Source organism: Didymosphaeria variabile, assembly GCF_027946475.1.
Source record: "Didymosphaeria variabile strain IMI 356815 chromosome Unknown scaffold_1, whole genome shotgun sequence".
NCBI classification, from domain to species: Eukaryota; Fungi; Ascomycota; class Dothideomycetes; order Pleosporales; family Didymosphaeriaceae; genus Didymosphaeria; species Didymosphaeria variabile.
The window spans coordinates 4,838,538-4,863,627 of record NW_026611620.1 but is presented as its reverse complement, the minus strand read 5'-3'; the positions used below and the strand labels follow the sequence as shown (position 1 = coordinate 4,863,627).

Here is a 25,090-nt window from a genome sequence, read left to right as displayed (position 1 = left end):
GTCAGTACATATGTACATCCGTTCCACTACTTGTAGAAGCAGCGCTGTATGTACGCAGCATAGCAGCCGATTCTGTCAATACTCCGTATTGAGGCGACCTCCACGTGCTATGAAAGTGAAAACGCTCAACATACTGCTCTCTTCCTACAACGGCACGCGGCGGCTACTTTATTTCTCTGTGCGATTAGTAGCAGCCTTGTGCGCCTTGGACCCGACAAAGGGGAAAGTTGGCTCGGGGCTTAACAACCGAGCAACATAGAGAGAACCAATCATCGCGTCTTGTTTAGAAGAAAGTAAGACCCGCTAAGCAAGCGTAAGGCGCTGACTGTGCCGCACTGCATCTGCCAACCTTCTCGTATAATTTCTTCGGGCCAAATCTCATGTATCCAGACATGGAGCAGATTGCGGAAAAGCACAAGGGCCTCATCGGAGGCATGTCAAAGATCTATGACATTCTGATCGCGATGCGCTATCTCTCAGCTAGCGACGTGATCCGGCCTCCCATCGATAACCAATCTCTGCCCTTCTCTCAGCTGCGATCATTAGGCTACGAGTCCGAGGTCCTGGGTCTGGTGCAGCAATTACCTGCGCTTCGCAGTGAAGTCGTCTGGGGCTTTCAAGAGTGGGGCGTGGAGCTTCTTCCGCGCTCGAAAGTCGTGACTTACTTTTCGCATCCTGACGACCCAGACTTCCTGAACGACCTGCTATGGGGCGATTTCTACAAGACCGATGATCCAAACGAAATGAAGTGGTTGCATCCGTGGATGTTGAAGCTGACGGAGTGTGGACAGAATGGCTATGGCACGAGTCTGATTTACAATATCCGAGACCGTACGGCACCTTTAGTGACTTTGAGGACCTTATATGCTAATAACACCCAGAGTCAATCATAGAATGGACCCAGATTGGCAGAAAATATTGGGACGATATGCCCAGTCGTCCTGCAGAGGAGGTCCTATCAGAGATAGCAGAAAAGTTGGAGAGTCTGGAATGGGTGCCATACTATGACTCGGACGACAAAGCAGAAGCGCCTCTCTTCCAGCGAAAACTTGTCGAAGACCCTATAGTCTTCCAGAACATCTGGTCTGGAGGCATCCGCGTCCCGGGGGAGATTGCCGCTGCGATCGAGTACTTGCAGAGTGAACACGGAGATGCCGATTGGCTTCGACAGAGCATCAATCGTTGGAGAGCATTGCAGATGCACTATGTCGATAGCAGATGGGCCACAGGTGCCTGGGACGCAGACGCTTTTTGGGAAAAAAGGGTTGCGTGGATTCGGGAACTGCACGCTTTAGAGCGTCAGCGGCCACATGGTGCGTGGTCGGATAATCAAAAGTACCTCGAGCATCCCATGCTGCCAGACTGGGAGAACAGACACTTCGATTTCTTCAAGCAAAGTGCGGGAGACAGAGCCGTCTAGAGAACCCTTCGACGGCTGTCCCTATGCATTCACGCAATAGGCGTAGTCCGGCCACAAGTCACTACAATCCGCATCCAGCGCTGTTCAGGAGGAAGACTCTTTCGCGGAACCTAATACAGATTTCCCCTCTTTCCTCTCCTCTTTAGTGGCTGTAGCAGCAGCCGACTTGGTCAGTCGCCCCTGCTCCACCTTACCAAGCTCAGTCAAGATGCCGTCCTCGGAGAGATTCCGGACCGGCCCTCCAATGTTCTTAGCCTTAAGCCAGTCTCCAGAAATTGCGAATCCCGGTCTGCCGCTGAGGTCGATCCGCTCACTCAGTAGTATCTTATCACGTCGTGGTGGGCCATCTCTACTGGCAGCCGCGCGTGCTAGGACTTCTTCTGCAAGGTTGCTTCTTCTGTGAGGAGCATTCGAGGTTGACCAATGGTCTTGTGGCGAAGAAGATAGGCCGTTGTTAGGGGGTGGAGAAGGCAGTGACGACGATTTAATCGGAATTGCCGTGGTTAAAAATATGAAGGGCAGAGTTGGAGAGACTCCGTTCCGAAGTTAAACCTTTACAAAGGAGCTCGTATTTAGTGTGTCACCCTTGGCTACCTTACGACTAGCGAGGGTGGTGACTTACTAGATACGAGCTCCTTCGTGAATGGACAACAGACAGCAGCGTTATAGTGCCTAGGTATTCCAAGTAAGCTCGGCAGAGTAATTCTTTCATCATTATTATATTACTCTATAACTTTACCATAGTTGGTTCCTGATATACTAAAATCGGTAATTTTGTCCCTTTAAAGCCTTTGTAAAAACCTACCCTATGCAGGAAGCTTTAAGACTTAAATCTACCTCTTCTAGGTATCCGCATAGGCCGTATTTATTAGAGCGTGTATTATATAAGTACTGGCGAGTAAGTTACCATAATTTTTCCGTATTGTATATCTCAATCTTCCGCAGCGTGTACCTTGAATCTGCTTCCAGACACAGCACAACAGTGACAACAGGTCTTTGGACAAAGCTCAATTGGGCCAGTAGCCAGCTTTGCCAGGACACTGAACGAAATTTGCACAGCCCACTTTGTACGTCTAGGGGGTCCAAACCTACCATAGTTAGTCGACTGCTCACTGGGCCTGTTCGACTTATTGAGTCTTACCAGGGTGGAACTTTCGACTTCGAACATCGAAATGTAGGCATCTGCACCTGCACATCTTCTTCAAAGTCTTCCTCGAACATTGCAGCCAGTGTGTTTGGTCTTTCCCCCCTGATAAAGCGTTCGTGCTTCCGCATTAAGATCCCCCCTTCAAAATCCTTCTTCAGGAATCCCTTTCTCAGAAACTCGAATCCATCTCCATATGTGCAGGCAATGATGGTTTTTCTCTCACCATGCTTGTCAATTGTGTCCGTCCAGACAGGCATATCCTGGCTGTTGGTGCTGTTATTCCAAGACACATATATGAAATTGTTCTGACTACAGAGCTCCAAACACATTGTGTAGTCGAACATTGCCATGATACTCGATCCTTTATCTCTGTGGTTGATGTTGTCGGCAGCCATATAAAGGGCACGTTGCATTTTACATCTTAGATCTCGAATTAGGATGTCCTTTAGAAGATAGCCTTGGGAGCCCGGACAAACGTCTGTCGGTTGAGAAGGATTCTCAATTATCAAATTCTGGGCCACAGTTGCCGCAGTGCAGAAACATAGATTTCCGGAGCTTATTTGTAGAATCAGATACATAAGCTCTTCCGTAGGAATCTCGTAATCCACCTCAAATTGATAACCGTCCGTGCAGATCGAGAGAAGCGAGAACACTCGGTCTCGAGGTACACTGCAAAGTCTGTTACGAAATTGAGATAAGAGGCAGATTAGGGAGAGGCCTTGAGTGTCTTGAGGCTTGCTCATCACCTCTTTCATATCCAAGCACGCATTGTCTCCTTGTCCAGAGGAGATGCCGTAGTCATCGAGGCTTTGAAAGAAGGTCTCCAGTGAAATTGTCTGATCATTCATGGCTAGAGTCTTCTCCCTGGCTAGAAGGACCTCCTGTAAGATCCAAGCACGGTTCCAATATTCGTTCCAGATCATATCACTGAGCAATTCTCCCGCTTCATGAAAGGCTTGATCTTGATCAGGGGTACGACATATTGAATCGTTGTTGCTTAGTACCTGTTGCCTGAGGGTCGAAAACACCGCACACAAATATTGGTCAGAAGCAGCGTGTTTACCAAGCCATATGATCACCTCTTTGGCCGTTGCGTAGATGTTACCCATCTCCTGAACTTGATGGTTTCTTTCTGCTGCGTTGTTCTGGTCGATACACAGGGCATCGATCCAGAACCATTTGTTCACGTCTTGTCCTTTCCTAGTCCACGTGGCCAGGAAGTCAAAGAGATTTTCACGGACGTATTTCGCTTTTCCGTCCACGAAAATTCGTCGAGTCGCCCGACCGTCCCCCCATCGGTAAGAGAGGCATGTATAAGTGATTGCGTCATCATTTTCCCACTCATACGAATGATATATCGTAAGGCGGATCTCATCTTCGGTAGAATCGTTGCAGATCTGAAGCAGGTGAATACCAGTGTAGCCCTGGCCATGCTCCAAAGGCGCATGCACGAAAGTACCCACTTGTTCAGAATCTTGGCCTAACAGAACATTCCTCGAAGCCTCATATTCTTTTCCTATTATCATGGCGTTGCTTTCGTCGGAATGAAGATAATGTGACATGATGCAAAATTGAACAAGGCTGAGTTACACGCGGAAGCGAGCCAGAGCCCAAGTAGAAGGCTATGTGTAATGAAATCGCTTGAAATTTATTGGAGGAGTGATGGAGTATTAGAATAGCAGCAAAGAAGGAATGGCACCATTGAAGGAGAGTAGGGCGAAAGGTAAACGGCGTGAACGTGGCGGGGTCAAGTACAGTCACACCTCTCCAAGCCAGCACCACATGCAACCAGTGGTCTAGACCCTATGGTACCTACCCAGCCTCTCAACGATTTGTGGACGAGCCTGCATGAACACAGTTTTTAGATTGCAGTTAACCAAGGAATTTGGCCACCACTACAACTACATGCACGCCTATGTAATCATGCATCGATAGGACAAACAAGTATGTTGAGCCCATGCGCCCTTGCACTCACTTAGCCCAATCATCCGTACGGCAAATTTGGAGCCAGAATCGGATATTCTTAGAACCCAACATGTCGGAACTGAAATAAGCGGATAGAGGTATACCTTCGTATCGTAGCGAAGGCACACGTACAAACTGGTCGACACCCTAAGACTCAGCATCGGATACGAGGCCCTAAGGCCCTCAGCAACGTTCGACATTTCGCTATGGCATCCCGGTTTTGTATAAAACGGTCGCACACGGTAACAAAACATCTTGCTAGAATACTTACGCCGGACAGACTTAGACAGTCAGAATAGACCAGCGTAGAGGCCGAGACACACAGCAGCGGTTCAACTTTTAAGAAGTGCGGGCGAAGTATAATAATGACATTCGTGATGTACTCAAGCAAGGTGGAGAGTATCAGTCACAATGCTCAGAACGTAGAAAAGTAGTGTGTAAAGTAGACGGAAGCTGAAGATGTGCAGGTGGCGGGGTCTGGATCTTATGGTACCAGCCGAGCCTATTCCCAATGCTTGTTCCTCGCTTTGCGCTCCGAGGCCACACGTTAATCGACCAGACCTATAGTACAGTCATTATATTCTTGATCTTATAGCGCCTAAGTAAATTTTCGACCTACAATCGATCTCGAACACCTGTTATGTAGTCATTGGTAAAAGTTCCTCCTCCTCCACCTCAAAATGGCTTTGAGTCACGCACTTTGATTTCAACAAACCAATGTAATATGTTCGTACTAATATAACCTACCTGGCTATAGGTCAAAGCGTTCATACTCATTTGTTGAAATCTATGAACCAGAGCTATGATAAAGTGGTAGAGCAACTTTTGTAAAGCACTGATATGCACCCATCGATAACCTAGCAAACACACACACAGAAGGCACCGCACGAGGCTCTCTCTCTCTCACCACAAAGCAGCGTAATCTCTCTCACAATATCATACGCTCTCACATCCTCGCTCCGACCACCAACAGATCCTTCCATCACCCACCACCCTTGCGCATCCTCCAAAGCTCATTAACAAAGTAAAAGTCTGATTAATCTACTAAAGATAAGGATATCGCGTCATGCACCCGACTACACAAAGCCCTTACTATATACACCATCTCAATGCCGAAGCACAGCCTATGCAGATAACACCATCCATCCCTCCTTTCGATCCCATGCCTTTAAAAGCGCAAAAAACGCCTCCCAGTTCCAGTCCAGCCCAGCTTTGCTTTCCTTTCCTTTCCTTTCCTTGCTAGTACACTACGGTATACCCGACGCCTAACAAAAGGAACAAAGAAAACGATGGGGATATATGTAAGTAATGTGAAAAGTACTAGCAATGCCATGCCATGCCATGCCTTCCAGGAGAAAAAAAAAAAAAAAAAAAGGTAAAAAAAAGAAAGAACCCAGACGCACCTACAGAATGCACATTTTCGAAAGTGAAGCTGCCCTTCATATAAGGCAGCACTCCCTGCGCATCCTCGCTCTCTTACCGCAAACAGGCATAACCCCCTGGTAGGCATCCCCCTCACTTGCATCAACCTTCCTCTTCTGTCCCCTCTTCATCACCCACCTCCACCATCCCCACAGCCTCTTCCCCCCTGACGGGATGTCTCGCGGCCGTGTGAACGGGCATTCCTCTCCTGCCGTGCGCCTCGTCAGCTCTAGCCACGTCACCCAGCAGCGGCGCAGGCGCCAAAGACTTCAACACAGTAAATCACCGCAGCAACAATAAATGCATGCAAGCGAGACTCACGCATTGCCCACCAGCGCCCCCGCACCCTGCACGTTCCACCCAAAGTCCAAAATGAGCGTCCGCCCGTCCTGACTCGTGGCCACGACGCGGCGGTAATCGCTCTTGGCGCTGAGGATCCAGGACGTGGTCCAATTCTCGTACGTGGCGTACACGGCGCCGTCGGAGTAGTTCGCTACGCGGATGCTTTGGTCGTAGCTGCCGCTCACGATGCGGCCGTTGAAGGCATCGAGGAAGAGGGAGCGGACGAGCCCGCCGTGGCGCTGGGACGTGTGCAGCGTGTTGCCCGTCTGGGCATCGAACTTGTACACGACGTGATCGTTTCCGCCGGCAAGGACGTACTTGGCGTCGTCGGAGAACTCCACGGCTGCGAGACCGCGGTCCTCGGAGGGGAAATCCTTGATGCAGACACCCGAATCGAGGTTCCACAGCTTGGCTACACCATCGCCCGAGGCTGAAACGAGCAGGTTGCCTCGGAGTTGTACGGCGTTTACGGGGCCGCGGTGACCGGTCAGAGTGCGGACTTGTCGACCAGTTAGGCGATCCCAAACAATGATTGCGGAATCTTTGGAGCACGAGATGATGTGTTTGTCGTCCAGGCAAACGTCGAGGACACCGGCTTGGTGACCACGCAATCTGTACATTGGGACGTAGTCTTTGCCAGTGATGTCCCAGACAATACATGTGTGATCCGAAGAGCCAGTCACCATGATGCTATCATCGTATTGGAGACAGAGAATAGAAGCGTCGTGGTAATCGGCAGGCACGTGGTACATGTCGTTGCCCCTCTCTGTACCATTGAGCGAGGGGTTGTTGACAACCTTGGCTCTGTGCGTGTCCATACTGGGAGGGGTGTTGTTAACAGGGCGATGTGTCGGACCGCCAATGACCTTGATGCACTCGTACGTTGTCATATCCCATACGCGAATCGTTCGGTCACGCGACCCCGTGATGATCTTGGTCTCGTCGAATTGGCAGCAGTAAACGGAGTCGGTGTGTCCATTGAGATAGATCGCGGCCGGAGTGGCAGCCTTCCATCGCCTGTCAATCGTCTTTCGTGTTCGGAACATTTGCTTCCAATCCTGCGCTGGTGCATGCCTTCCATTCTTAGTGAATCTGCCCACGCCAACGCCTCCCATTTGGATTGGAGTCGGTGAAACGTGTACCGTAGGCTCGAACCGTCGTAGAAAAACATCTTTCCATACATGCGGAGAGGTTGCTAGATCGTTCCAGTGCTTGGAAACTAATTCTGCCTGAATGAGAGATGGGGCATCGAGATTCGAAAGAATAAGAGTAGTAATTTCGGCGGGTAGGACTTGTAGCGGGTCGACTGAGGTGTCATTAGCAGGTTGAACATACTTTGCTGAGAACGGGGATAGAATGAGTGGGGGTATTCCCTTGTGTGGAGATCTCCACTTTGTCATGCTTCGTGCGTAACCACGGTTCGTGACATCTTGAGGGGTGAGAGTAACTTACCCATCTTCTTCTCCTGCAGGACGCTATCCGCGCGGACGATGGGTGAGGAGCACATCATGCCCACACCACTCTCGTTGTCGTTGTCGACTTCTTCGACGTTCGTCTGCGACAATCCGTTTTCTAAGAATTTACGTGTCTGTTCTTGCTCGCGGCGCATCTGAGACAAGCGGGCGTCGTTTGCCGCAGCTGCAGCCTGGCGCGCAGCTGATCCAGGTAATAGTGAAGGATAGTTGGACGGAATAGGCGGCGGCATGGGGTTGTACTTGGCAAAATCACCAGACGGGCCTGACGCGGCAGGTCGACGGCGGAGACTGGAGAAGCGTTTGAGCATGGAGATCTTGGAATTCACAGGAGGCGTGGTCGTGTCCAATTGTGGAAGGGGCAGGCCAGAATCGTGGTGCGGAAGCGGCAACCGCAGCATGTCTGAGCTATTCTTTCGAGCAGAAGCAGAAGACGAAGGACCCGGTGCATCGAATATCGCACTTATGGAGGGCCGCCTGGACGACGAAGACGACAGCTTGCGGCGGATCTGCTTGAAGCCTCCCTCAAACATCGACGTCGCCCGCGACAGCGACCTGGAGCCACTCGAGGCATGGCGAGAGTGGTATTCCTCGCTCATGCCCTCGTGGACGGCGCCCAGCGCGTTGGGGGCCTCGCGCGCGTCGCTGCCATTGGTGCTGAATGTCTGCGAAGCAGTCCGCTTCATGCTCGGTTCGAAAGCCCGGGGCTGCGCTGAACTGTCGTCGGCGGCAGACGAGGTCTTTGGGCGGTGGGCAATGGACGGCCGACGATGCATTTCCGCAGCGGCGGAGCGGTGTCGTGCGAAGGGGCGGGCTTCGTGGCTACAGTGGCCAAGGGTCTCGTTAGCAGCGACTGCGCGTGTCGACTGTTCGGACAGGCCGATTCTGGTACGCGGGATCTCCTTCGGGTGGGTGGCACGCGGGCTGCTGCGACGATATTGTTGTACGACTGGGCTTCTAAAACGAGGGCAGGTCGTCGCAGGGGTTGGGCCTCAAGGGAGCGTGGGTGTTGATCGACGGCGAACGGGCGACAATGCGTGAATGCAACGACTAGGAGATGTGTACAACGATGCAGGGAACGACGACAGGGACGGCGGTGGTCAAAGGGAGCGGAGGGGAGAGAGCGGCGCACACTTCGGTCTTAGAAGGTGCCAGGAGGATCTGAGGAGCGATGGGCGTGTGCACATGTTTTACCTTTATGCTGGAGCCACCAGGGACGGGGGACCGCGCCAGGGTGAAAGACGCCGCCTCAAAAATTAGCGGACGCTGCAGATCGTCGTCTCGCCTGCCCAGGGCGACCAGCGCACTAAGCACGGCGACGCACAGCAACACGACCACGGCCATTGCATATTGTGCACCTACACACGCATAAAAAGCCCGCCGTTGCCATCGCGCGTCCTGTCATTGCCTCGCAGCGTGCATCACCTGCGTCCGCTGCGGAGGCCAGCCCACACTCACCGCCCCGGTCGCTCCAGTTGCCATGACGAAGACATGGCCCTCGCCGGCCATTCCGGCTCTGTACCGCATCATCTACCTGTACCTCGAGCCCGTCTCGACGCTGGTCGGAGCCATCTACGCCCACCACTTCCAGTCTACCTATTTGCAACTGACGCACGCCGACTCCGCGCCCGTTGAGGCCATGCCGCTGGGCACTTCGATCGTCCTGACCCAGCTGGCCAACTTGTACTTCCTGCTTTGCCTCAACGAGGCCCTGGTGCTGCGCGCTACCACGGATCTCAAGGTCTGGAAGACGTTCCTCTTTGGCCTTCTCGTAGCTGATCTCGGCCACCTGTATTCCGTGCACCAGGTCGGAAGCTGGGTCTACTGGCGCTTTTGGGACTGGAACGCGATTGATATCGGTAACGTACCGTTCGTGTACCTCCTAGCCGTCTCGCGGGTACTGTTCATTCTCGAGGTGGGCTTTGGTAGCACCGGGGCTGCGGCAAAGAAGAAAGCATGAAAGCAAGAACAAGTCGTACCCATGTAGTTAATCGAACTGCTATGTAAACAATCACACCGTCCCCATGTAGATAATCAAACTAAACAATTCATCACAACAACGTTCCCTGTAGAATACAAAGCAACACATCACACACGTCCGAGGTAGACCGTACCCCATCACAAACACCAAGCGACCGGACAGCAGTCACACAACGAAAACCCCGTCCCACCGTGCACACCCTCTACCCGTCCTAACGATTACCCCAGAAAGGCCCGTCCCCACCGACCCACTCCCTCGAATCCACACTCACCGCCAACTCCGACCAACGCATCTCGACGCCTCCCCTTCCAGAACCCTTCGTATCGAAACTACTGTACCCTTGACCCAATCCAACCCGCGGAAATGCCCGCTTCCTGCACACTTGCACCGCTCGGTATTCCATCGTTGAATCCTTCCTCATAGTCATGACGCATTGACTGTAGCTTTCCACGTCGCGCGCCCCGTGATGGTTGGCGGTGTATACATTCCAACCGCAGCCGCAGCAGCTCAGCCCTACCGCTTACCTCACCTCACCTCACCCTACCCTCACCTAAAATAGCCCTTCAGCGGTACGCAGACGCACCGCGACGAAACGGAACGAGCGCAGCACTCGCCACATCGTTACCCTGCATCTGCCTCGCATTGCGTCCGCCTCGCCCTTGTCCATCCTCACCGCTCGCTAGACCTACCTAGCCACCGGTGCACCCCGGCGCGCGCACCAGTCGGAGAATTCCCACGGCTGCCCTTCGCGCGCGCGCCGGCACGTAGACTCTGCTAGCTTTTCTGCCTTTTACCGGAGTTTTCTCTCCGCTTTGCTGCTGGCGGCGGGTCGCCATGTGCACCAGTGGGTTTTCTTCGCTGCCACGTCGAGTGCGCATTCCATTTCCGGAATCGCCGTGGAGAAGCCAGGCTAAAAGTCAGGCGATAAAGCGAAGAAGAAAGGTCCAGAAGGTCTCAACATGTTCGGCGAACAAAGGCAGTGAGCGTGCAGCGTGCAGGTGGAGGTACGTACCCCAACGGGTTCCCTGGTACGCATGCACCAGTGTGGGCGGGCAGCCAACCGGGGGCTTTGTACGCCCCTCATTGTGCGGGTGGTCCTGCCATCATTAGGACTGGCGAATGGAGAGCGGCCGGATCATATCCGAACGTGGGTATTGAAGTTGTACTTGACTCGCATGTTGAACTTGACACGACTGGAAATGCATGAAGATGGGTCGCAGGCATATCTGAACTATCCCCGCATATATACCAAACTATCGAACTTGACACGACCGAACATGCACGAAGACGGGTCGCGGGCATAGTTGGGCTATCTGAGCATATGTACCAGAGTCATGATCTCGAACTTCCGTGTTGAGCTTCGTACCGCGGGTGAAAATGCACGAAGATGGGTCGCAGGCATATTTAGGCTTGTGGGGGCACTGAACATGCACAAGAATGGGGGCTCAAACATGATCACAGGCATACTTGGGCTATCTAAGCACATGTATCAAAGTATTGAACTTGACACGACATTTTGAAAATGCACGAAAATGGGTCGCAGGCATGTCAATTGAGCGCATCACCAAATATCATGATCATTAAAGTATTGAACTTGACAAGGGTGAGAACGCATGGAAATGGGTCTTAAGCATCCTTGAATTATCAGAGCATATGTATCAAAATATTGAACTTGACACGAATGAACATGCACGAAGATGGGTCTCAAGCATACTTGGGCTATCCGAGCATGTATCAAAGTATTGAACTTGACTCGCACATTGAACTTGCCACGAAGGAATACATGTATGCAAGAAGATGGGTCGCACGCACATCAAATCAGTGCATCAGCAGATCAATGTAGTGTATCACCAAACATCACGCTCATCAACCGTGTCCTCGTCTCATAAACAGAACATCAATATCATTTCGTCCACTGTGCACATGGCGAAAAGCCTCCTAATGACACACACCGCCCAACCATCGTCACCTATAGCCAGACCAGAGGAAAATGTTCGCAATAAAATAGGAAAGACGCCCTGAAAAGGGTGTTACATGGGTATAATTAACCGCCGCCAGATTCCAAAAGAAAAAAGGTAAATCGCAAACGTGAAAGATCCATACGCAAACATGGTGCTGAACCTCGCCTGAGGTAGCCGCAGATCCGCATAAGCAAGCATTACATAGAAAACGCCTGTAGATATGAAAAGACCTGCCCGGGTAGTTGTGACCCAGATTTTCCACGCCCACCGTCCTACGGCGGCGGTTTCTCAAAGAGCGCCGTGGCGTACAAGTAACGAGAAAAGCCAACAAAAGCATTGAGAGTATACGCAGAGATGATGGTACATATGTGAAGAGGCGCAGAAGACAACATGCCAGGACTAGACAGAGATGCCAGGCATTCCACCCATGCTGTCCATGGCCTTGTCGATGCTGTCAAGGTCCATCATCACGCTGTCAGGGTGAAACGACATCATGTCGTCGCTTTCCATAGCCGGCAAGGTGACGCCTAAAGCCTCGAGGTCTTGAGACAGCATCAAATGAAGAGGAAGTGCGTCGCCAGTCATATTCAGCCAGGCTTCAGGCATATCGGCGTCTTTGAGATCAAGGTTGATCTGCAAGTTATCGTTCTCAGATATGTCCGACTGCCGCGTGGACGGAGTGTCCTTGGAAGTAGAATCCGGTGTATCAAGCGGCGAGCTAGGTCGTGACCGGAGCGCCCACGAGTTGTCCTCGTCCTTGAGATCCAGTGTTGTAAGCGGCCCGTTCGTATCGAGTACAGAGTAGATATCGTCATACGAGAAATCGAAAAGGGATACCGGGACAAGCGGCTGGACATCCTCTTCCAATTCGGGTCGAAGCTTGGGCTGTACGTCAGACTCCTTGTGTGTGGCCTTCGTGACGCTGGCTGGTGTTGGTTTGCCAGGGGCGCCAGTGCTCGGTGTGGCCACTTTGATAGATGCCTGGGGTGTCTTGAGAAGATTGGTTGAAGGGGAACCCTTAATGCCGGTCTGTGTTGGAACACGGGTCATTGGCGTAGCCGCAGCATGACCGGCCGGAGTAGCAGCTGATTGCGGCATGCCAGGAGTGTGCGCGGCCTTGATGGGTTGCGGAGGCGCGCGAGGTGCAGTGGATGCCGGCTTATTTCCACGAGCAGCTACAGCGGGATCCTGCCTAGGCTGGCCAGTCTTCGGATCAACATCCACATATTCTGCCATGGCCTCCAAAGCAAATTGAACAGGATCGTCGATCTTGGTGTGGATGTGGCTGACGTGAGTATCCAATTCAGCTTGCGTATCGAATCCACGCATGGAGTACTCGCAATCAGAGAATCTGCATTTGAAGGTAGGCTTCTGGGCAGCCGGCGGCGCTTGTCGTTTGAGCTCGGGGGAATTGCCTTTGCTAGAGCTGATGCGCGGTGACTGTTTCGATGCAGGAGTCGATGTCTGGCTGTTGGGATCCATCTTCTGCCTCTTCTTCTCAGGCAACGACAAATGCGTGAGTGGCTTCGCGCCTTCAAAATATTTGGGAGCACCTGAAGGTGAAGCACCACCAAGCTGGAAGGGCGGCTGACTCGCAGTCGGTGCTGGGGGTGCCTTTTGCTGGCGCTGCTGTTGTTCAACGATCTTGAGGTTGGCCGCATTGAGTTGCGGCGTCACTGCTTCCCGTTGAGGCTGTTGCTGGTTCTGTTGGCCAGGTTTGGCGTGAGCTTGCTGACTGGCCATCCTGGACATAACTTTACCAACGAATTGAAGTATGTGGCGGATGTTCATGCCAAATTCCGTTTCCGTCAAGGTCAATTCTGGATGTAATGTACCGTCTGCCGGGTTTAACTGCCTCAAGAGCAGTATTCGGGCCCTGATCACAGTTCTCGCAAGGTTCTCAGACTCAGGCGATTCATACGAGATAAGGAAAATGCGCAAGGCCTGTTCCACCTTCTTGATGTGAGGTAGCTTCTCCTTGATGGTTTGTTGCAAGGTTGCTCGCACGTCAGGGGAGATGTGTTGCACGTGGGCCTTGGGAAGTCTGCTCTCTTCTTGTTGGATCATCATCTTGAATTTCTTCTCCCTTTCCGGCTCCTTGAGCTTAGCGGAAAGCTCTTCTTGACTCGGCAGACGTGGTCCCTGTGACTGCTTGTTTGAAGCATCCTGGGCCTTCATGAGGTTGGCGCGCATCTGCGCTTGTTGCTGCGGTCCCATCTTCGACATTTGCTCCTGGGTCAAGTTCACTCCTTGCTGTGATCGAGAAGGAACCATGGCCGGCGCTTGCGGTGCTGCATTCGGAGGCTGAACTTCGCCGCCAGCATCAGCTCCATCGTCATTAGGTCGTTTCATGCTCTTGGTCATGTTGGCCTGGGCGTTTGGCTGCGCCGGTGGAGCTGGCTGGCCTGCTGGCTTCGTCTGCGGGGCAGCCTGGGCGGGTTGGGCCTGTGCTGGAGGCGGCCGTGTTGCTTGTGGACCTTGTCCGGCCATCAGGCCCTGCGGCTGGCCCTGATTCCGTTGTTGGTTTTGCATGTTGAGCATTGTCGCTTGTTGCTGCCTCCGTACATTTATCTTTTGTTGCATGATGAAGTTGCGAAGTTGCTCATCGGTGGCATTGGCTTGTTGCGGGGGCAATCGCTGTCGCCATGCCTGAATCTCCTGGGGAGTAACTTGAACAGGGCCAAGGTTGGCCATGTTGGGTTGCTGCTGGGGTGGCCGATTAGGAACAGAGCCTGGAGTCATCTGGGCTGGTGGTGCAATTGGCCCCATATTGTTCGGTGGTTGCTGTGGACGCTGTCCAGCCATACCATTTTGCTGTGATTGCTTCATCAAGTCCTGGAAATGCAAGACTTGTAGCAGCAAAAGCTTCTGACTATCGACACCAGGAGTGAGGTTTGGATTTTGCTGCGTCCAGCTCTTAAGCTGAGCCCAGGTCTTGATCTCCGGTGGTAATATCTGCCGTATCTGAGCATTGAGGGCACTCGGCGGAAAGATTCGGTTGTCAGTCATGGAGATGATTCCTGGATTTTGTTGAAGCGTTTGCTGAGCATGGAGGAGGCGGGCTTGGTGCGGAAGCTGGCCAGGACGTTGTCCCATAGCCATCTGTTGACCACCCATAGCGCCTGGCATCGGCTGTCCCAAGCCCCCTGGTCGCATATTCCCCATGTTCTGTCCGTTCATGAGACCGTTCGCCATGCCTCCCATTGGCATGTTCTGTCCGGGGTTCATCATCATGTTGGGCTGACCGTTGGGAGGTTGGCCTCCTGGAAAGGCGCCGTTGATCATGCCTCTTTGTCGGGCATTGGCCATGTACTGACCGAGGATGTGACGAAATTGAGGCTCGGGGACCTTCAGTAATTGTTGTTTCACCATAGGATCTAATTCATGAGGTATCATCTGCATCCGCATCTGCTCCGTCAAAGGTTGGCCTTGTACGCCAGCAGCCTGCTGAGCTCGTTGCTGAGCCTCTCGCATGAGTTGTGAGATCTGTGATTGGTCCACCTGGCCTTGAGATTGGGGTGTCATTTGAGGAACGTGAGCTTGAGGACGTTGTTGGGGCGTGGTGGGGTTTGGTTGGCCAGGTGGCACCATAGGACGATTCAGCATTGACATTGCTGCGTTCGGATTGGGGGTACCTAGCGGACGATTAAGGCCTCCCGGCTGACCGTGGAGATTGGGAGTTCCCATCTGTTGTTGTAGGTTCTGCTGCTGCATCGCCTGTCGAGCCCGTGCTTCCGCCTGAGCCTGAGCGGCTTGACGTTGTAGGTTGGCGTTTGCATTCTGGAAGGCAGCTGCTTGCGCAGCTTGGCGTTGGGCCATAGCAGCATTCTGCTGCTGTCCAGGGGGAAAGTTGCCCATTTGAGCACCGACGTTGCTGTTGTTGTTGCTTGCGGGAACGACTTGCTGGCCCTGGTCCTGCACCCGCATTGCTTCATTTTGCTGATTTGCCAGAGCGTTGAAGTCGAACTGCTGACTGGTTTGGCGCTGGTTGGCATTCATTTGATTCGCCATCTGCCCTTGCTGCATACCACCGCCCGCCTGATTGGGCTGAGCCTGGTTCTGTAGTTGCACGAGCAGTTCGCGAGAGATTTTACCATTTTTGAGCATGTTCTCGGCTTGCTGTCTGAATCTGAACAACAGAGGGTTGATGCCCCGACTTAAGAGTTGCTGCTTCTTATCCTCGGGCCAGTTGTTGACCTCATTCTGAAATTGCTGTCGGATCTCCGGTCGTGCTTGGTCCATCAAGCGCTGAGTGAGGCGTGATATGATCATGTTTTGTTGTTGGGATGGCTGCTGGCCTTGCTGCAAATTTGGCTGTGGGTTATTAGGCGCCTGTGCGGGGTTCCCCATATTTCCACCCTGCGCACCCATGGCAGACTGGCTCTGCGACATGGGGATGGCAGACGCCTGCATTTGCTGTCGGAGCTGAGGATTCGGAAACCCTTGCTGTGGGGTATTCTGACCCGGGTTCTGAGGGTTTTGGCCCATCATGCCCATCTGCGCGGCATTCATTTGGTTCATCGCGTTCATGGGATTGTTGGCATTAGGGTTCAGGCCCTGTAGCTGCTGCTGGCGAAGGCTCTGCATCGTGAAGAGCTTTTGTCGGAGGGTGGTGTTGTACTGCTCTTTTGTTTGCGATTGCATGAAACTCGCAGTCTCGAATTGTAATGATTGGCGCAGAGCATCGTTCTCGTGGGCGTCGGGCTTGAGCAATCGGTAGGAAGTGAAGAACTGCAAGGCGAGCCCTCCTCGTTCCTCGGCGGTGATTTGTTGCTGCCAGCCGGGAGGAGCCTTCTCTTGCGCCTGGCGGTAGTGCTTGAGCAGCAACTGCTGTATGGTCTGCTGGCGGTTTGCCTGCTGGTTCCCCTGCATCATGTTGGGGAAGTTTGGGTTGTTCATCCTGGAGTCGGAGGCCGCCTACGGGGCAGCACAACGGGGAGCGGCACTGATGGTGCGGCGCAACACCGCGTGGACGTCGTGGAGCTCTGCGGGCATGCAGAGGCTGTGCAGTCGAGGAACCCAGAACACGAGAGGAAGATTAGCGGAGAGTAGTCGAAGCGCTGTCTCAGGCCTGCGTAGGAGAAGTGGCGCCGTGAGCGGCAGGCGACGACGAGAGCAACGCTCTGATCAGGTGGGCGGCTACTGTGCCTGCAGCATCCGCGTGGGAAGGGTGAAGGTGAGTGAGGCGTGAGGCGTAGGTGCGACTGCGAGGGCTCCAGGGTGTGTGCGAATGTTCCGTGTCGATCTCTCGAGGCGGAGAGGGCGGTATGGCGCAGGCCGTGCAGAGCCAAAACAGCTGGACAGGCGTCAAGACGGTCGTGGGTGTTTCGGCTCCTGGAGTGTTTCGCGGCGAGCACAGTGCTGGGAGCAGTGCGTCGCTTGTGCGGAGCCTGGGGGTGTCAGTGAGGAGAGTTGGGGGACGGTGAGGGCTGCTGAGTTGGAGTTGTGGCAGATGGCATGGGCGCCCGGTGCAGGCGGCTGCAAGTGCAAGTGCAAGTGGACCAGCAAGGACAAGGGTCAGGCCGAGCAGACCCCAGCAAAGCGTCAAAAGCACGACGCCAACAAACTTGCCCGCCCGCTGCTGGAATTAACAGGCTGCGTGACTGGCGAGAATGCCTGGGGATTTCGATTTAGGCTCCAGTATCTGGGCGAGAGAATTCCATTGTTCTCGAGACGGGCGCTCTTTCCACTGCCTGGGCTCTGCGGCAGGCGCGAGCACGACGGTTGCGCCCGCCGCGTCAGGTGCATTCAGGTGCATCCAGGGTGGAGCCTTCCGAACATGTCGGCCGCTCGTCAAGCGCAGGCACATCACCACGTCGCCCGCCAACCTCCACGCTGTCTTCCTCGCGCAGTGCCTATCCTCTCTGTCTCGTCGTCCCCAGCATGCGCGGCGGGGGCGATGCTCGGTTTCACCTTTACTCGAACGCCGGCTTCGTCTGCTCGAGACTGTCATGGCTGCAAAAAGCACAAACGCACGCCACCGTAAACAGCCAGCAGAGCAGCCGAAGACTGCACCATCTGCGCAGTATCGCCGTGGCCTGCAGACGCCATCAAGCCTGCTCCTATCGACGCTAGCCAAGCTGCCTGCCGTGCCATGCGCCTGATCCCATGATGCGCCGCTCAGGTTCTACAGAAGCCAGCGCTCGTCCAAGCCTTTTGCGAGCCTGCGTCGCCCTCACAGAAACAGCGAGGCACCTTTGCCCTGCGCGGACGCTGTGGCTGCGTCGGCCGTCGCCCTTAAAAATAGGCGTCATCCGCCAGCGAGCCCAGCCCAACTCCGATGCCAATCACTGCCTTGGGCCCATGATATCATGGCAGAGCACCACCCGGTATCCTGACCATGGCCTGGACGACTTCCGATGCTCTGTGCCGGACAGCTCGCCGTGTTTCATTCCTTTGCGCGTCTCCATCTAAACAGCACAGGCCATGGTGTTGAAGACGACCGTTCCGACTAGCCCACACCAGCTGAAAGCGGTCAAGTCGCGAGCGGGAGCTCATCAACGGTGGGACCACGCGTCGAGTCAACGCCGCCCACTTGCCTGCGCCGACCGCCTTCGCAGTTTCTTTTGCCTTCTGCTGTCGCCTAGAAGCCTGCTATTTGAGTTGCGAACACTCGCGGGCCCTCTCGTCGACCTCCTGCCCTTCGCTGTCGCTGTCCTTGCTGGCCCCGTCGATCACTTAGCCGTGTTCCCTGCATCGATCTACCTTAGCGCGGCTCCTGCGCCCGCTCTCGTAAACTTCCATGGCGCGCCGCTTCCGCCGCCCACTCAAAGTCAAAGGCGTCCATTAACTCGCAGTGCACGCTCCATGGCTGCATCTCTTGCGACTCTTTTTGTGACTTCCCTCTCGATGGACTCGACAAGTGCAGCGACATGCGCTGGCAGGCGCCCGGATGCAGTCGCCCCGTAGATGCGAAACCATCACAGTGCACATCGGGTCCAGTTGCCTGCCGCTCATCATGCACAGGAGCTCTCAAACATTCTTGCGCAATGCCCGATCTGCAGTCGCGTCTAGAAACACCACGTCCGCTCTCTGGAATGATACGCGGTTCGATAGAAAGTCAACACAAACACTTCAGCGTCCCCCTTTCAGTGGCAATTTGCACCGAATAGATACAGCTGCCCCGAGAGTCTATTGGATCTCGTCTTGAGCTGAAGGCCTCCGAGATTGTTCAGTGGCTTGCCAGGGTTCATACGGCCATGATCCCTGTCCGTGGCCTACTTAGGCTAGAGCCATCTCGCTCCACACAACTCAAGCGCTCCATCAACACCACGTTCAGGACCCAATACGCGAGACGATCCCGCAAACGATAACGGGCAAAGCAGATCGTCGAGACCCTCGTATCGTTCTTACGAAAAGGTACTGTTCTTCTTCCTCTAAAATTTGCAGTCTCCGGTATGAACCCCGACCAGCCAATGAGAAGCTGAAGTTCCGTTTGACATCACCCTTCACACTTCGGTCACATATCGCCGATCCCCCACAGGTGAAAAGGCGCATTGGGAATCAATCGCATTCATCCGTGTGCGTTCAGCGCTCGAAAAGGGCCTTTTCGATACCCAAATGCGGAGGCACGGAGTTCCCACTGGGCATCCAACACCGCCATGACCACATAGCTGCATGCATTGAAACCCGCCAATATACTCCGATCACTCAATATAGTCCGACCACGAGCGCCACCGCGACCTGAAAACATATACTTCCGAATCCTCTGAGGCGTTTGAGCCGCATGCAGGCCCCCATGACTTCCCCAGCGTGGGATCGATGCCATGCGTGCCGACGAGTGGCCGTGAGCGAGGCCGTTGCACGGGGAGATGCACCTGTACATATGGCCCGTCGGGGGCGCCTTGGATGATTGGTGACGCGAGGTATTTGCCTTCATCATGCGATCTATGTCGATGTTACTGTCATGGTTGTCGAACACGACGCACTGATGTATACGCTTTCCTTATGATCTCCAAGCTCGCGAGGCAGGCCACAGAGTATTATCGCACAGTGAGAGCGTTGTTAGGCGTCCTCCGACCCCAGACCATTGTAAGAGTTACTCGGGGGGACTATGTCGTGCGGCCTGAGTCTATGCGGCCTCGCGCACATCTGCGTCCTTTCATGCAGGAGCATTCCTGATGGAAAGTTTCCAGCGTGCACGGCTTTGGAGCACGAGCGCCCTCTCCTAAGTCAACGTGCGCTAGTAGCAATGCTAGCCTTCTCAGAAACAGTGGTCGCGGTGTGTACAAAACGCGTCCTAGTCCAATAGCCTTTCCATAAGAGTGATCGCGGTGTGTACAAAGCGCGTCCTACTCCAAAGCGTGTATTGACCCGATGCAACTGAGAGAGACTCAGTTGACATTCAGAGATTTCAAACGACTGCAATCTTCGGGATGCAGTCTCCAGTAATGCATGCAGACGTTCATTCCCACCCCACATCTTCATGATTGAGATATATCTTTGGTAGCATAACGACTAGATACATGGATATTGATATCTTAACACCACGTTGGATTACGTGAACCAACGACAGAGGCTCGTACCATCTCCTACTAGCATCCATTCACAGTGCCAGTCTAACTAAGTTGGATGTATGATAAGATTGCAAGCCTATAGTGTTCTGTCTCTGATCTCGATGTATTTATACCCACTGCAGCATGAAGATATACAAAAAACCTCCTCTGCGCGACATTCGCGCCACACCTCTAAGTCGAATACATCACTCAAACTTGTTTCCGTCGATTCGAAAAGTCCATCCACGTCTAAAATATCCTATTTCTTAACCGTGAAGTAAGCCTGTGCAGCGCTATTATATATTTGTTAATATACGTTCGAGTTATGTGTGAAGTGGAGTATCTTCGCTTGGACAACGGTGATATTTAGGTTTGAGGCATGGCTGAGTCAAGGTATGTGTCTTGACATGAGTGCGATTTTACATTTTTTTAAGATTGTCGCGGTTTGAACTTGGCCAGGGTAAAGGAAACTCGGCATTTCCATGAAAGCTGTCAGCTGGATGTAGCAAGCTCCAATATCGATATGAGGACCCGATTCTGTGAGCAACATTGTGTCGAGTGAGCGACCAGTGTGTTCAGTGGCCGAAGACGCGCCATTAGACGATATGCTGTGCTCATCTGTTCGCAAACGGGTGAGTGCGCGTACTGTATGCTATCCAAATGCAAAGTCTTGACTGGGTCCTTGTAAATCTTCAAACACGGTACTATTAACAGCCACATGATCCGAATTACTTTCTGATATTATGTTGTGTCTTTCAGTCTTACTGCCTTCCACCACCGTAGCCGAGATGTTCATCGAAACCAGATCCATCAATGCATGCTACCATTCAACAGTCTAGCGTTACCGGTACGGAAACAGCTCTCGTGCTGGCGAGAGACTAATGCTACTCGATTCGATTATTGCAAAGAGTCTTGGTGACTTCCGAGCAGTGCTAGGATTAATAATAGACTGGACTGGACACGGTGAGGAGAATGTGAGGAACTGGGCATGTAACATGTATAAGAGAAAAAGAGGGCCTGGGAAAAGAATTGGGGCATGTTTTCGATATGGTCATGCTTTGGTGTTTTGATCTGTTTTGACCAATGGTAAAGGGAATGATTACAACTCATATCGAGGTAAGCGGGAACATATACTTGAGAGGTAGACGCGCATAGATTTTGAATTGCATAAAGAATTACTGAGGGTTCATGTTGGTCCTGGTGCAGGTCCTGAAAGAGCTTCTTGTTCTTGAAGGGTATGCTCCCACATAACTGGTGGCTGCTTATCATCTGCATAGAAGCACAATTCGCTCACAAACCCTCCACTTGATTGCGAAGAAAGAGGTGGGCAATTTAACGAGAACCAATGAAGACACTACAAATACTTGGTACAGGCTCGATTGAATTTGATGTTAGTCTGCTGATCGAGGTTCCACCCCGCTATGATACAATCGGTTCCCCAGATCCAGCTTGTCTATGCATTCGGTCCACCAGGCGACAAAAGAAAATTCGATTGGGAGAGACTGATCGCTTATTTCTGGCCGAGGGCGGCGGCTCGCTCGTCTTCGATCTTCTGGTAGTATGCGTCACGGTGGCGGACAGCAGGGACGTGGTAGCCTTGAGACATAAGTCAATGAGTTGTCCAGAGGCCCTTGTGGATTTTGCGATGCGGGTCATCCGCTCTTCGCTCACGTACCGTACCACCAGCCATAGCCGGCAGTTACCCCGAGGCCTGCACTTGCTGTTAGCGAAGCTCCATACGGCTCGCAAACAAGCTGCAGAGCTCGATAAAAAGCTCATAGAAGCTTGCGCGAGACCTTATAAAGGTTACGAACCCATAGCAACGGAGAGGTCGAGCACAATGGTGCGGCGGAGCATCTGGATGGCAGAGGTTAGCTTCCAGTCACAGGGGCCGTGGGACGCGCGCGGGCGCTCAATGGCAACACATACGCCGGTGATGGGTTTGACGGCCATGGCGAAGTCGGTTTGTGGTGAGTGGAGAGGGTGGTGGTGCGGGTGCGCGGGTGGTTGAAGCTTGTAAGGACGTAAAGCTGGTTTGACGTGAGGTGCCGTGGGTGGAGTGATTGTACCGCTTGGCGCAGTGGCCCGTGCGCCCAGAACCCGCGCTTTGGAGTTGCGACATCAAAGACAATGACCGTCACTGGCACAAAGTGAAGGCGCCCAAGCCTTCACCCCGCGGTCCGCCTATTCATCATCACCGTCAATATCTACTCCCCTAGCGCAGCAACGTCCGAGATCACAACCTCACGCGACTGTCGCTCACCCGCTACAAACCCTCGTCTGTGCCGCCCACACGACCCAACCTCCCTCTCGCCCCGCCAGCGACACGCTTATGCCCGGAATCATATCGCCCTTGAGTGCCTCAGGTACCGGCACTGTTGCAGGAATGAAGCGACCGTACGAGGAGGTGTCGGTGCCGACGTATGGCGAACCGCACCCGAAGAAGCGCAAGGTTATACATCACCTTCGCCACACGCAGCCCGTCTCGCACTATGTCGAACCGCTCGGCGGAGGGTTTGGCGCAGCAGATGACGAAGAGTTTGTCCATGCGCACCTGCAGCGCGCGATCGCAATACAATGCAAAGGAGTCGGCTTCGACGGTGCAAAGCCAGAGGCCGTAGAGGCAATGGCCGCTAGGGTACACGACTGTATGGCTTCGCCTATACCATTCCTAGCAGCGCATTGCTAGCTTTGTGTTTTGCAGGTCGCTAACATACATAGACATGTCGAACTTCACCGACAACATTCGCAAGTCCATGTCCAGCGCCAGACGTACCGTACCGCTACCTCATGACTTTGTCTACGCCCTCAACTCCGTAGGTCTCACTGGATCGGGAGTTCTTGAACCACATCTCGACACCGGCGACTTGCCAGCCTCCTTATTACAACCAGCTTTTGCGCCTCCAGAACCCGCAGAGCCCCCACCACCAGACCTAGAGGGCATGCTCGGCCCTGAGCTATCCGGAAGAGCAGACAAGGAAAGCAGAAAATACATACCGGCACACTTCCCCGCATTTCCGCCGAAACACACATGGATGGCAACGCCCGTTTACGCCAAGCGCGAAGTTGACCCGCATACGATACGCGAAAGAGCCGCAAAGGAGGGTGTTGAGGCAGAGAAGAGCTTGCGACGGCTTATGGAGAAGAAGAAGGAAGGAGATCGGAAAAAGAACGCCTCACGTGTGCAACCCCAACGAAGCCAGGTTGCAATAAAGCGCGAAGAATTGTGGAGAACATGCTTGAGAGAAGCATTGGAGGAAGAGGAAGAAGACGAGACCCACAAGCTACGCGAAGCGCAACGGAGAGACGCGCAAGGTTATGCGAGCGAGCTCGACATTCAACTTATTGAAGAGGCCAATAAAGCGGCTAAAGAACTTCGCCAAGCCGAGCAGGACGAAGACAAAACAGCCACAGAAGAGGCTAAAAAGGCTGGAGAAACATACACGCCTCCAACTTCGGAAGAACGTAGGGAGAAACGCATGCAGCAGCGTATGGAGCAGCGCGTGACCGTGAATTATGGCCGCCAATTTTGGAGAAAGAATAAGAGGGATCATTGAGGCAGTGGCGCACCAGTGCAAAAGAGCACATCAGATTTCTGAAAGGACATTTGGATATGCCAAGTACATCAACATTCAGCAAGCGCACTGCGAGAAACGTAATGAGCGCCGTGTAGCGAGCGCGGGTGAAACCGCAGCTCAGTGCCTGCTTCAAAACAGCGGGGACATTGTAAAAGTCTTGCGAAGCATTTCTAGCGAGGCGTTTGGGTAACAATATCTGCATTGGCGCAGGTAAGGTTGATGAGCATTCTCATGGCGTTTTGTCCTCGCCCTCTTTCAGTGGGCGGTTGTATTATAGTTTATTGCCGTGTACAAGAGTACACTTTTAGGCCGCACCAGACATTTCGAGCACAAGTCGTGCAATTGATACCTTATCATACAATGGCCAAGCTCTCGACGTGGTATCTTACAGTGCACCAAAGCGTTCGATGTCGTCCGCCTCTGATCTATGGAGCGGTCTCACGATGGAACTTCTCACACCCACCTTTCCACATCTACACCTCCTCTTTGCTCTGCCGTGCATCTAATCCCTCCCACGCCGTAGTCTCCACATGCAGTCCATCTCTACACCTGTACAAAGATCAGCCTCGTGCTCCCCGTAAGTCGCAACGCCAAGCCCATCGTCCCAATCAGGAAACCACGACCACAAGACATAACTCACACTCTGTACATGCGCACCACCGGATCGCAAGTAATAATCGGCTGCGCGCCCTTTACTTTCGCTTTGTGAACATTGCACTTGTACTGCACCATCTCCTTCAACGCACAATCTCGCAGATCGGCAATTGGCGGCTTCCGCGGTTTGCCCTTCGGAAGAGTGTTGATTTCTGTCGGGAGGGAAGAAGCTGGGTAAATGGGGGTGGGCGGTGCCATTCCTTCTCAAAAGGCGAAAGATCGGGAAAGGAGAGAGTTTGTTGATGAAAGGGGAGGGCGGCAGGGATGGCGGATGCAGGTGGGGCGGAGGGACTGGGTGTGAGGTTGCTGGGTGAGGTTGAGGAGTGTGGGTTGGGCGAGGTGAGTACATCATCAATACACAACATCAATCATGCTAAGCAGTAGTAGCTTCTCACCTCCCTAAGAGCACTCATCCTCCCGACTGAACAAAGCAAAACTTTCAATATCCCGGAACTCGACGCCTTGCTACCTACACCACAGCTAGCTCCACCAGTTCAGATACAGCAACACCACCCGCACTCCGACGACGACACATGGAATCCTAACCCGGAACCGACCCGCGAGCCTCACCGAGTGGTAACAGGGAAGAAAAAGGTCCCCACGTCCTCGAACTCATCTCCCCCTCACACCCACCACCCTCCCCTCGGGAAAAC

The 25,090-nt window shown here is 53.3% G+C and overlaps 7 protein-coding genes across 7 annotated transcripts; 3 read left to right on the top strand and 4 right to left on the bottom strand.

Moving 5' to 3' along the window:
- Positions 1–392: 392 nt before the first annotated feature.
- On the top strand, positions 393–1,420 carry N0V89_001579 (uncharacterized protein; the record flags this gene model as incomplete). The annotated part of the gene is made up of 2 exons (XM_056210390.1): positions 393–831; positions 882–1,420. 2 exons carry the CDS (start codon positions 393–395, stop codon positions 1,418–1,420), a joined length of 978 nt encoding a protein of 325 aa, XP_056077212.1.
- An 84-nt stretch (positions 1,421–1,504) lies between these two features.
- Positions 1,505–4,093, bottom strand: N0V89_001578 (uncharacterized protein; the record flags this gene model as incomplete). The annotated part of the gene is made up of 4 exons (XM_056210389.1): positions 1,505–1,788; positions 2,492–2,508; positions 2,562–2,831; positions 3,144–4,093. The coding sequence occupies 4 exons, from the start codon at positions 4,091–4,093 to the stop codon at positions 1,505–1,507; spliced, it is 1,521 nt and encodes a 506-aa protein (XP_056077211.1).
- Positions 4,094–6,271: 2,178 nt separating this feature from the next.
- Positions 6,272–8,544, bottom strand: N0V89_001577 (uncharacterized protein; the record flags this gene model as incomplete). Its single annotated transcript, XM_056210388.1, has 2 exons — positions 6,272–7,602; positions 7,749–8,544. The coding sequence occupies 2 exons, from the start codon at positions 8,542–8,544 to the stop codon at positions 6,272–6,274; spliced, it is 2,127 nt and encodes a 708-aa protein (XP_056077210.1).
- Positions 8,545–9,248: 704 nt separating this feature from the next.
- N0V89_001576 (uncharacterized protein) lies at positions 9,249–9,728 on the top strand (the record flags this gene model as incomplete). The annotated part of the gene is made up of 1 exon (XM_056210387.1): positions 9,249–9,728. The coding sequence occupies one exon, from the start codon at positions 9,249–9,251 to the stop codon at positions 9,726–9,728; it is 480 nt and encodes a 159-aa protein (XP_056077209.1).
- Positions 9,729–12,109: 2,381 nt separating this feature from the next.
- N0V89_001575 (uncharacterized protein) lies at positions 12,110–16,585 on the bottom strand (the record flags this gene model as incomplete). The annotated part of the gene is made up of 1 exon (XM_056210386.1): positions 12,110–16,585. One exon carries the CDS (start codon positions 16,583–16,585, stop codon positions 12,110–12,112), a length of 4,476 nt encoding a protein of 1,491 aa, XP_056077208.1.
- Positions 16,586–21,715: 5,130 nt separating this feature from the next.
- On the bottom strand, positions 21,716–22,158 carry COX9 (Cytochrome c oxidase subunit 7A; the record flags this gene model as incomplete). Its single annotated transcript, XM_056210385.1, has 3 exons — positions 21,716–21,801; positions 21,881–21,916; positions 22,020–22,158. 3 exons carry the CDS (start codon positions 22,156–22,158, stop codon positions 21,716–21,718), a joined length of 261 nt encoding a protein of 86 aa, XP_056077207.1.
- A 379-nt stretch (positions 22,159–22,537) lies between these two features.
- N0V89_001573 (uncharacterized protein) lies at positions 22,538–23,762 on the top strand (the record flags this gene model as incomplete). Its single annotated transcript, XM_056210384.1, has 2 exons — positions 22,538–22,853; positions 22,927–23,762. 2 exons carry the CDS (start codon positions 22,538–22,540, stop codon positions 23,760–23,762), a joined length of 1,152 nt encoding a protein of 383 aa, XP_056077206.1.
- Positions 23,763–25,090: the final 1,328 nt, after the last annotated feature.